The sequence below is a fragment of the Cervus elaphus genome, chromosome 32 (genome assembly GCF_910594005.1).
Source record: "Cervus elaphus chromosome 32, mCerEla1.1, whole genome shotgun sequence".
NCBI classification, from domain to species: domain Eukaryota; kingdom Metazoa; phylum Chordata; class Mammalia; order Artiodactyla; family Cervidae; genus Cervus; species Cervus elaphus.
The window spans coordinates 41327711-41340464 of NC_057846.1; the positions used below are offsets into that span (position 1 = coordinate 41327711).

The 12754-nt window shown below is 40.0% G+C and overlaps 1 protein-coding gene across 1 annotated transcript in view; it reads left to right on the forward strand.

The window, feature by feature from the left end:
- LOC122687963 (disintegrin and metalloproteinase domain-containing protein 5-like) overlaps positions 1-12754 on the forward strand; it is a 127111-nt gene that overhangs the window by 55662 nt on the left and 58695 nt on the right. Inside the window, exons 14-16 of the mRNA XM_043893725.1 lie at positions 5797-5992; positions 10618-10708; positions 11329-11548. Coding sequence (XP_043749660.1) covers positions 5797-5992; positions 10618-10708; positions 11329-11548 — 507 coding nt within the window. The remainder of the gene's footprint in view (positions 1-5796; positions 5993-10617; positions 10709-11328; positions 11549-12754) is intronic.

Sequence of the window (12754 nt, forward strand, 5' to 3'; positions counted from 1 at the left end):
AACCAGTCCATCCTAAAGGAGATAAGTCCTGGGTGTTCATTGGAAGGACTGATGCTGAAGCTGAAACTCCAATACTTTGGCCACCTGATGCGAAGAGCTGACTCATTTGAAAAGACCCTGATGCTGGGAAAGATTGAGGGCAGGAGGAGAAGGGGACAATAGAGGATGAAATAGATGGTTGGATGGCATCACCGACTCGATGGACATGGGTTTGGGTGGACTCCGGGAGCTGGTGATGGACAGGGAGGCCTGGCGTGCTGCGATTCATGGGGTCACAAAGAGTCGGACACGATTGAGTGACTGAACTAAACTTAACTCTACTGAAGGTTGGGTGCATATGTATTTGTAATTGTTATATCCTCTTGATGAATTGATCTCTTTATCATTATATAATAACCTTCTGTGTCTCTTGTGACAGTTTTTGACTTAAAGTCTATTTTATCTGATATTAGTTAGTGTGCCCTCCGATATTTTATCTTAATTTATCTGACATTTTATCTGGTATTAGTTTGTATCACGGACTCAATGGACATGAGTTTGGGTGAACTCCAGGAGTTGGTGACAGACAGGGGAGGCCTGGCGTGCTGCGGTTCATGGGGTCGCAGAGAGTTGGACACGACTGAGCGACCGAACTGAAGTGTGCCTCCCTGCTCTCTTTGGCATTTTCATGGACTACTTATTTCCATCCTTTTGCTTTTTGTGTATTTGTATCCTGAAGGCTTTAATGAGTTTCTTGTAGGCAGCATATAGTTGTCTTGTTTTTAGTTCATCCGTCTACTCTGTGTCTTTTGATTGTTGAATATAATTTATTTACTTTCAAACAGCAAAAGAGACGCAGATGTATAGAACAGTCTTTTGGACTCTGTGGGAGAGGGCGAGGGTGGGATGATTTGGGAGAACGGCATTGAAACGTGTATATTATCATATGTGAAACAAATCACCAGTCCAGGTTTGATGCATGAGCCAGGGTGCTCGGGGCTGGTGCACTGGGATGACCCAGAGGGATGGGATAGGGAGGCAGGTGGGAGGGGGTTTCAGGATGGGGGAACACATGTACATCCATGACAGATTCATGTCAATGTATGGCAAAACCACTACAATATTATAAAGTAATTAGCCTCCAATTAAAATAAATAAATTTATATTAAAAATAAATAAATAAAAGAAACACTTGCCCATAATAAAAAAAAGTGATGTTTGACAAGGAAGAATTTGCTATTGCCATAGTGTTGCTTTTTGTACATTTTGTAGTTCTTTTGTCCCATTTTTCCTCTTTTACTGTCTTACTTTGTGATGATATTTTTGTGTGTGTGAAGGTATGCTTTGTTTCATTTCTCTTTATATTTTGTGCTTTGAATAACAGTTTTTTTCTTTGTGATTATCACAAGAATTATAAAATCATTTTATAGTGATAATAGGCCATTTAAGATAACAGCTTCAATTTCATATAAAATTCTATGCTTTTACTTCTTTCCCCCCACATCTCATGCTATTAATGCTGTTATAGCATTTTTTAATAGAGTGCATCCTTGAACAAATTGTTGCAGTTCTAGTTATTTTTAATGCTTTTATCTTTTAACTTTTATACCAGAGTTATAAGTGATTGACATAGCACCACATCGTGTATATAGGGCTTCCCAGGTATCTCAGTGGATAAAGAATCCCCTTGCAACACAGGAGGTGCAGGAAACATAGGTTGGATCCCTGGGTCAGGAGGATCCCCTGGAGGAGAGCATGGCAACCCATTCCAGTATTCTTGCTTGCTTGGAAAATCCCATGGACAGAAGAGCCTTGCAGGCTACAGTCCATGGGAGTCACAAAGAGTTGGACACGCTGAAGCAACTGAGCATGTGTGCATATTATGTATAGTACTGGAGTCTTTGAACTTTACTGAATACTTACTTTTGCCAATGGCTTTTATACTCTTAAATGTTTTCATGAAGCTAACTGGCATCTTTTCATTTCAACCTAAAGAACTCTCTTCAGAGGGCGTTTTGTGTGTGTATGTGTGAGAGAGAGAGGTCTAGTGGCAATGAACCTCCTCAGCATTTGTTTTTCTGGTAAAGTTTTATCTCTTCTTCATTTGTAAAGGACAGCTTTACCAGATATAGTTTTCTTAGCTGGCAAATGTTTTTCTTTGAAAATATCCTCCCACTCTTCGTTGTACAAGGCTTCTGTTCAGCAGTCTTACAGTCTTGTGTGACTTCCCTTGTGGTACATTTCTTTCCTCTTCTGTCAGTTTTCTGACCTGTCTCTTTGCTCCATTTGGGCCTACCGTATGCACACAGTGTTTATTTCGATGATGTTCTGTAAATACCGTAGAGTTTCTTTATTTTTTCTTCTTTGTTCTTCCAACTGAATAATTTCAGATGTTTGTCTATGAGTTCATTGTTTCTTCTGCTTGATCAACTGTGCTCTCGCAGCTTTTGTGTGAAAATTGTCAGTTCAGTTTACTCTTAAGATCCAGAATTTATCTTGTTCCTTAAAAAACAAAAAAACAAAACTCTCTTTGTTCGATGTCTCATTTTGTCCATGTAATATTTTCCAGATTTTATTTATTTGTCTGTTCTCTCCTACAGTTCATTGAACTTAACGATGATTAATTTTTCTGTCAGGCAGTTTGTACATCTCCATTTTGAGGTGTCTTCCACAGAGATTTATTTTGTTTCTTTGGTGGTATCTTGTTTCCTTGATTCTTTATGTTCCTTGAAGTCTTGGCATTGCTCTCTTTGCATCTGAAGAAGTCGCCATCTCCTCCTGTGTTAACCAGCTGGCCTTGGGAGACAAAGAAGTCAGGCACCAGTCAGCCCAGCTCGAGTTCAGAGCGTCTCTCAGACCTTTCCTGTGGGTGTGTTGACTCCATTCCTCTCACTCCCTCACAGTGGGAAAGATTAGGATTGTATGCTTTCCCTCAATCTTGCAAAGCCAGTATGAATGTGGAAAGCCTCCCATTTATTTCCCCCAAGGGAGTGCCTTGAAGTGTTCAAAGTTGCGCACCTTCTCTGAGTTGAGGAGTTTCCAGCCGGCTGCTGACATCGCGTGCACCAAGTTGTCGGGGACTCACGTGCGCCCTCTGCTGGAGAGTGTGGGTTCTGGCTGTAGATGGGGTGCGCGTGTCCTCAGACGAGGCACCCTATTGGCAGGAGCCCGTGAGCCAGTTTTTAGGATGCCGGTTGTCTTGCTCCACACACTGTTGCTTGTGAGCTCCCATCCCTTTCCCCTATTCCTCGGCGTCTCCAGGGGTAGAGAATCTGCGTGCCAACGCAGGAGACATGGCTTCCATCCCTGGGTTGGGAGAAGGAAATGGCAGCTCACTCCAGTATTCTTGCCTGGGAAATCAAGAAACCTTGGAAGCAAGGTGTCTCCAGACTATTCAACCGTGCCAGTTCCCTCAGCGTGCCGGGTGGGGCAGGATAAAAGTGGGCCTCATGGCCAGTGTCTCACAAGGCTGGGGAAACCCGGCTCTCACATCACTTTCACTTTCCCCTGTCGCAGAAATCACAGGCCACCTTGGCTAAGAGGTGATGTGGGTGAAGTGCAACTGTTCTTCTTACCCACTTCAGTGCATCGACTCGCAGATATTTTTACTCTCCAGGGGACTGGAAAATATTTTTGGGGGGGGGTTCCGTGGGTCCCACAAAGGTGTTGTTATCCATGGTACATACAGTCTGAAAATCACCTATTTTCCCACTCTGCTAATACCTCTCTCCTCTTCTTTTCCATTATTGATCATAGTATGGTATTAATTATTCTATTGATGGTAACTTGAAACATTAATCAAGTTGTCGAGGACAGCTAGTATAGTGATGTAGAGTCATTACTGTGCCCAAAGGGAGTACATTTTCTGCCTCAGAAACCAGATTCACATGCCCACAGGGATACCTGAACAACTGCTGGTGAGACTGGGGCAGTGTTTAGGACTCTATTAGTCTCTGGGTCCAATTATGGAAAGGGATATAGTCCAGGCTATGATTTTTCTGATACAGTAATTTTTTTTTTCAACTATGCAATCAAGGCTGGTGTAATGGTCAGAAACAATAAATTTAACCCACTCATCCCGGGTTCAGTTGTATAAAGGGACACACCCCTGTGCCCAGATTATACATTTTAGGTACAAACTGACAGTCTTGGAAAGAATAAAAGTATATGTAGAACAACAAGAAAAACAAAATAAAAATATTTTAGGAGAGAATGATGTGAAATGAGGAGTCAGAAGGTTTAAAAAATTAAGGTTATTTGGTAATTAAGAGAGCCATGGAAAGAAAAATAAACCCACTTTAATGAAGGAAGCAAGTACAGTGATAAAGCTTGGTTCAAATAACTTTTGAGGAACTGGGTATTTAAATACTGAAGAAGAAGTTGGGTGAAATAAGCCCCTCTAATAAAGCTATGTACTATATGATTCCAACTATATGACATTCTGGAAAAGGAAAATTCTAGAGACAGTGAGAAGATCAGTAGTTATCAGGCACCGAGGAGGAGATGAATAGAAAGAGCATGAAGGATGTTAGGGCACTGCAAGTGCTCACTTATCTCCACCCAGAATGTAAAACACCAGGAAAGAGCTCTAATATACATGGAGTATGAGTGATTATGATGTGTCAATGTAAGGTCGTCAGCTGCAACAAACGCATCATGTGCTTGGTTGTGTGCAGCAGGGGTTATAAGGAAAATATCTGTACTTTCTCCTCATATTTTCCATGATCCTTAAACAGCTATGCAATAAAGTTTTAATGATAAAAGAAATTAGAATAAAAGGAAGATTGCCATTTATACACATTTAAAAAAAAAGTCTGCATTCTGAAAAGCAAATAAAATACCTTCTCATTATATTTATATATGTTTTCTTTTAAAAACAATTTTAATTATTGATTTTGATTTGAATGTTAACTCTATAAGCTTAGGCAACACAAGTACTGTGTTTTGTCTTTCCACCCATCACTTGGAGAACTCGTGTCAGATTTGCTGCAGGTAGTGGATAATTGTTGACAATAAGAGAAGTATCCAGAAACTGTCTTTGTGAGGTGTGGCAGTAAATGTTATATAAGCTGGGGCTTCAGTCCATGGATGAAGTCACAAAGAATCAGACACGACTGAGTGACTGAACAACAACTAGGGCCTTGAAGCTGGAAAAATTTTGACTTAGTTCGTGTAGGATACTGATGATCTCCATCAGGTAATGGGGGCTTGGGCTGAGTAAAAGACTTTGCAGAGATGATATTTAGATATTTGTTTGCAAAAGTAGATATACATAAAGGGTACCCTGAAGCTATGAGCTAATAGTAAGCACTGAAGAGATTAGAGATATATAATTGGGCAAGTCATTTTTTGTAGCTGTTTTCAATGTGGTATGTAAAACAAACATTCTCTTGTGTGTCCTTCAAACTTCTAAGTGTTTATGAAGCATATTTATTGTTTTGTGAATGGTTGCTTATTTTCTGCTTATGGATGGCATATGGAGAAACTGGAGGTTGCACATGTTGAGTATATTCTTAGTGAGTTGAAAGTAATTTTTATAGTCATTCCTTATCTCTACTTTCTTTCTTTTTAATTATCATGGTAGTCTCCTTGCCTTTCAGTCTCTTGTATCTCACTTGATCAACACCCACTCCTTTATGAACAGTAAATTCAATCACCTAAATGTCTGTGCAGCACTTGCACAGTTAACATGAAGACAGTTGGCTCATTGCTCTTAGCTACTGTGGGAAAAATGGGTGGAAATTTCAAGCCTGAAGAGAAAGAAAACTTGGGTATCATTGATGTATAATTTTTTCTTATGTTTCTTTTTTCCTCCAGATAAAACCAGTTAATACACTTTGTAGGAAAGCAGCTGATGAGTGTGACTTTGAAGAATTTTGTAATGGGAATCAATCAGTCTGTGTGCCTGACACTTACGCACGCGATGGAGAACTTTGTGAGTCGGGTGACGCCTACTGTTATAAAGGACGGTGTAGATCAGTTAACAGACAGTGTAGCAGAGTACTTGGAGCAGGTAATGACCACAGTTATCCTTGTAGTTTCTAAATTCTGATTATTCCAAATGGTGTTATTTAATGCTATAAAAGATGTAAGTGTAATTTTAAAATAAGTGTATATTATGTATGTGTGTGCTAAGTTGCTTCAGTCGAGTCTGACTCTTTTTGCGACCCTATGGACCATATCAGAGAAGGCAATGGCAACCCACTCCAGTACTCTTGCCTGGAGAATCCCATGGACAGAGAAGCCTGGTGGGCTGCAGTCCATGGGGTTGCGAAGAGTCGGACATGACTGAGAGACTTGACTTTCACTTTTCACTTTCATGCATTGGGGAAGGAAATGGCAACCCACTCCAGTGTTCTTGCCTGGAGAATCCCAGGGACGGGGGAGCCTGGTGGGGTGTCGTCTATGGGGTCGCACAGAGTTGGACACGACTGAAGCGACTTGGCAGCATGGACCATATGGATTGAAGGCAAGAGGAGGAGGGGGCAACAGAGGATGAGATGGTTAGATGGCATCACCAACTCAATGGACATGAGTTTGGGTAAACTCTGGGAGTTGATGATGGACAGGGAAGCCTTGTGTGCTGCGGTTCATGGGGTCGCAAAGAGTTGGACATGACTGAGTGACTGAACCGAACTGAACTGATGGACCATAACCCACTAGGCTCCTCTGTGCATGGGATTCTCAGGCAAGAATACTGCAGTGGGTTGTCATGCCCTCTTCGAGGGGATCTTCCCAACTCAGGGATCGAATGCACGTCTGTTATGTCTACCTGCATTGGCAGGCAAGTTCTTTACCACCAGCGCCACCTGGGAAGCCCATACTATGTATGGGCCCAGTGTATACTACTGTTAAAGGAAGTAAAATTTTCTTGATTCTGAGAAAAAGCTTCAGATCCCCTAGAGGAGGAAATGACAACCCACTCCAGTATTCTTGCCAGGATAATCCCATGGACAGAGGAGCCTGGTGGGCTACAGTCCATGGTGTCACAGAGTCGGATATAACTGAAGCAACTTACACACTCACACTGTTTTCCACAGTGGCTTGACCAATTTACATTCCTGCTAACAGTGTATGAGGATTCCTTTATTCACATTCTCTCCAGTATGTGTTATTCATGTTCTTTTTGGTGATAGCCATTCTGACCAGGTGATATTGTTGTTTTATGTGCATTTCTCTCTTTGAAATCTTTTCATGTGCTTGATGGCCATTCACATTTCCCTTTTGGGAAAATGTCTCTTCAGTCTTTCTGTCCACTTGAATATTTATTAATCATTACTTTGTTACGTGGTATCTGCAACAAAAGCAGAACAGGTTTATAGTCAATGACAAATGGCTCAATTGAAGCAGATCACTGACTGTTAGATCAGATACAGAAGAGAAACAGCTACCCAGCAAAAGCTGGCTGAAACACAGCTTTGGATCATATCAGTTCTGATGCTTTATCTATTTTCTGTGATATATCAAATTATCCTTCAGAATCATACATGATTCAATTTTTTGATGGATTGGTTCTAAAAACAAAAAATTCATGCTGATTTTCAGAGCTTGAACTGCTGTTTTCTCTGTTAACTGAGATAAATCAGAGAAGCAGAACCCCTAGGAGATACAAAAAATGTGGGATTTATGTAGAAGTTTGAGCTTATACAGGGGCACAATCCAAATCCACCTCATCAGCTCATTGTTTGACTTCTACTTTATCTGATTTCTATTTTTCCTCTAAACATTTTCCTAAAAATGTGAAGAGAAACTGCCAAATCACCATGCACTATATATTAATACATTCAAGAGAGCAGACCAATAACATGGTTCAAAATGGTCTCTGGACACCAGCTCCAGGATGACTCTTCTAAGCTTTCATTAAAATAGTCATGAAAATTCTGTAAAAGACAAAATGTATAAAATGAAAAATGAAAAGAGGTAGACAAAATGATGACAATATTGGAATGAACTCTCTGAAACCTTAAAGTACATGGAATAAGATTGATGAGAATCTTCCTGTTATGGGTTGAAATGTGTCCCCCTCAAAATGATATGTTAAGTCTGTTAAAATACTCAAAGAGTACAATTTAACTGATCTAAGCAAGTTTTATTTTTTTGCTTCATGAAGCAGACAGTCTCCCCTCTCAGGAGTCCAGAGAACTATGAAACAAGGAAACAGGACTGTGAACTTGTATAAAAGAAGGCAATCAGGGAATAAGGGGAAAGTATTTGACTTCCACTAATTGACTGGAATTGCATATCAGACCTTATTTAGAACAAAGAAATCATTACAGATTCTTGGCGGTTGGGTTTGGCTGGCTGGACATACTGTGCTTCTGGTCAAGGGGAGTATTTATAGGACCATGAAAGTTATCTATGTTTTGGCTTGCTGACCTGGCATCCCACCAGAAATGGCTCCATCTTGGGCCTAGAAATTTATTCAATAAGTCCTAATATCCTCAGCAGCTCAAATATGGGTTTCTTTGTAAACGGAGTCTGTACAGAGACTATCCAGTTAAAGTGAGGTCATTAGAGTGGGTGCTACTAAAGTATGACTGGTGCCCTTATAAAAGGGGTAATTTGGGCATTCACACAGGGGAAGCAATCTAAAAACAAAGTGAGAGGATGGCCAGGTGACTGGAGTGATACATCAATAAGCCAAAGAATTCCAAGGATTGCCAGTAAACACCAGAAGCTAGAAAAGACAAGGGAGGATTCTCCTCTAGAGACTTCAGGGAGAGGACAGCCCTGCCAACATCTTGGCTTCTGACTTTAGTCTCAAGAACTGTGAGAAAACAAATTTCTGTTATTTTATGCCACCTAGTTTTTGATGCTTTGTTACAGCAGCACTAGGAAACGAATAGGCTAGCAATGCTTCCTTACATGGGATAATTCATGGTGTGGTCCTATGACAATTCTTTTTAATGTACTCTTCATCCTAGGTCACCCTCTTTAGGTTGGTGTGTAAACTGTACTAAAAACTCCCATGGGCACCCATCGTCTGCCTTGAAAATTCCTTCAGATTTGCCTTGTATGTGTTGTTGTTCTTCTTCAGTTGCTCAGTCATGTCCGACACTTTGCAACCCCATGGACTGCAGCACGCCAGGTTTCCCTGTCCTTCATTATGGAGTTAGCTCAAACTCATGTCCACTGAGTCAGGGATGCATTCCAACCATTTCATCCTCTGTGCCCCCTTCTCCTCTTGCCCTTAGTCTTTCTCAGCATCAGAGTCTTTTCCAGTGAATTGTCTCTTTGCATCAGGTGGTCAAACTATTGGCACTTCAACTTCAGCATCAGGCCTTCCAATGAATATTCAAGGTTGATTTCCTTTAGGATTGACTGGCTTGTTCTCCTAGCTGTCCAAGGGACTTTCAAGAGTCTTCTCCAGAGCAACAGTTCAAAAGCATCAGTTCTTCAGCACTCAACCTTCTTTATGGTCCAGCTCTCACATCCATACATGACTACAAGAAGAACCATAGCTTTGACCATATGGACCTTTGTTGGCAACATGATGTCTCTGTTTTTTTAATATGTTGCGTAGGGTTGTCATAGCTTTTCTTCCAAGGATCAAGTGTCTTTTAATTTCATGAGTGCAGTCACTCTCCACAGTGATTTTGGAGCCCGAGAAGATAAGTTTGTCACTATTGCCAGTTTTTTTCCCATCTGTTTACCATGAAGTGATGGGACTGGGTGCCAAAATCTTAGCTTTTGAATGTTGAATTTTAAGTCAGCTTTTTCACTCTCCTCTTTCATTTTCATCAAGAGGCTCTTTAGTTCTTTGCTTTCTGCTGTTAGAGTGGTGTCATCTGCATATCTGAGATTATTGATATTTCTCCCTTCAATCTTGATTCCAGCTTCTGCTTCATCCAGTCTGGCATTTCGCATGATGTACTCTGCATATAAGTTAAAATAAGCAGGGTGACAGTATATAGCCTTGATGTACTCCTTTCCCAATTTGGAACCAGTCTGTTGTTCCATGTCCAGTTCTACCTATTGTTTCTTGACCTGTATACAGGTTTTTCAGGGGGCAGGTAAGGTGGTCTGGTATTTCCTTCTCTTTAAGAATTTCCACAGTTTGCTGTGATCCACACAGTGAAAGGCTTTAACATAGTCAATGAAGCAGAACTAGATGTTTTCTTGGAATTCTCTTGCTTTCTCTATGATTCTCTTTTCTCTATGCCAATGGATGTTGGCAATTTGATCTCTGGTTCCTCTGCCTTTTCTAAATTCAGCTTGTACATCTGAAAGTTCTTGGTTCACATACTGTTGAATCCTAGTTTGAAGGATTTTGAGCATTACCTTGCTAGTGTGTGAAATGAGAACAATTGTGCGGTAGTTTGAACATTCATTGGCATTGCCCTTCTTTGGGATTGGAATGAAAACTGACCTTTTCCAGACCTGTGGCCACTACTGAGTTTTCTAAATTTGTTGGCATATTGAGTACAGCACTTTCACAGCATCATCTTTTTCGGATTTAAAATAGTTCAGCTGGAGTTCCATCACCTCCACTAGCTTTGTTTGTGGTAATGCTTCCCAAGGCCCACTTGACTTCACACAACAGGATATCTGGCTCTAAGTGAGTGATCACACCAACGTGGTTATTCGGGTCATAATAATTCAGTCAACCTTTTCTGTACAATTTCTTTTTTCTTTTAGGGTCTAGAGGTGCTCCATATGCTTGTTATGATGAAATAAATGCAAGAGCAGATAGATATGGAAACTGTGGCAGGGGAATTTGTGAGTTTAGGTATGTATTTAGAAAATTATAATTTTGTTTGGAATGTAGCTTGTATATTGCTAAGATTCTGGAATACATGTACAAACTAAGATGCCATTTTATAACAGCTTTTCTCTGTTTTATGATCTGAGCTGAACAATATTACCTACTTCCTACAGATAACATGTGTTCAATAGCTGTAATGTTATATCAATGACCATAAAAATCACGTCTATTGACGGGATGAGGTAGTCATTGTGTGAAGTCCTTTATATATACTTATATTTATACTATGTATTTAAACATATATTTGTATACATCAAATGTTTGTAGTTAGAATCATTTATCCCATTTTACTAATGAAAAAAAACAGAACACCAGTAATCACTTGCTCAAATTTCAGAAGCTAATATAGAACAGTTCAGGGCTGTCAGATTGCAAAAATAGTTTATTTTTCCCTTGCTACATTTCCTCACAAAACACAAAGAACCACATCATACATGAATCAGTATGCTCCTAAAGTTTACTTACAGAAAACTTGAAATTTGGATTTAAATTATCAAAATATTTTTAAAAATTAGCTGTATCAGCAATCTGCTTTATTTATGTAAATAATAAGAGAGTTTTTTTTTTCTTCTTTATGCTTTTAGTCAATCGATGTGTGGAAAATTAGTTTGTGCCTGGCCGTATAAAACTTTGGTATCACGAACAAATTTATCTGTGATCTATACTCATGTAAGAGATGAAATATGTGCATCAGGATTTCTGAATGCTGAGAAGTTACCTAGAGATACATTTACCACAGTTCAAGCACCTGAAGACAGAGATGAAACATTTGTAGAAGATGGCAGTATGTGTGGTCCTGAAATGGTAATTAGAAGTAAAAATTTTAAATGTTTTAAAATTATATTTTACACTTATGCTGATTTTGACAATATACCAACCAATGCATTTAAAAATAGCCTTATAGAGGTATCATTTATCATAAAATTCATTCATGGTAAGTGCACAGTTCACTCAGTTCAGTCACTCAGTCATGCCCCACTCTTTGTGACCCCATGGACTGCAGCATGCCAAGCTTCCCTGTCCATCACCAACTCCCAGAGCTTACTCATGTCCATTGAGTCAGTGATGCCATTCAACCATCTCATCCTCTGTCATCCCCTTCTCCTCCCACCTTCAATCTTTCCCAGCATCAGGGTCTTTTCCAATGAGGCAGTTCTTCACATCCAGTGGCCAAAGGATTGTAGCTTCACTTCAGGATCAGTCCTTCCAATGAGTATTCAAGATTGATTTCCTTTACGATGGACTGGTTGGATCTCCTTGCAGTCCAAGGGACTCTCAAGAATCTCCTCCAACACCACAGTTCAAAAACGTCAATTCTTTGGTGCTCATCTTTATTTATAGCCCATCTCTACATCCATACATGACTACTGGAAAAACCATAGCTTTGACTAGATGGATCTTTGTTGGCAAAGTAATGTCTCTGCTTTTTAAAATGCTGTCTAGGTTGGTCATAACTTTTCTTACAAGGAACAGGAAACTTTTAATTTCATGGCTACAGTCATGATCTGTGGTGATTTTGGAGCCACCAACAATAATCTATCACTGTTTCCACTGTTTCCCCATCTATTTGCCATGAAATGATCGGACCGGATGCCATGATCTTAGTTTTCTGAATGTTGAGTTTTAAGCCAACTTTTTTCCCTCTCTTCTTTCACTTTCATCGAGAGGCTCTTTAGTTTTTCTTCACTTTCTGCCATAAGGGTGGTGTTATCTGCATATCTGAGGTTACTGATATTTCTCCTAGCAATCTTGATTCCAACTTCTGCTTCATCCAGCTGGGCATTTCACATGATGTACTCTGCAGGTGTCAGGAATCCTCTGGCCCTTATTAATTCCTGAATATTCAGGAAGGGATCGCCTTGTGTTTTGTAAGTCTGGAATTTTAATCTTTATCTTTTCTGAGAATAACTACCTTGTAAGATAGTATATATGCCAACACCATGTTGATTAAAACACCATTGCTCCATCAGAGCTTTGGTCCCTGTGTCTTTCTTTCTTTCTCTTCCTCTG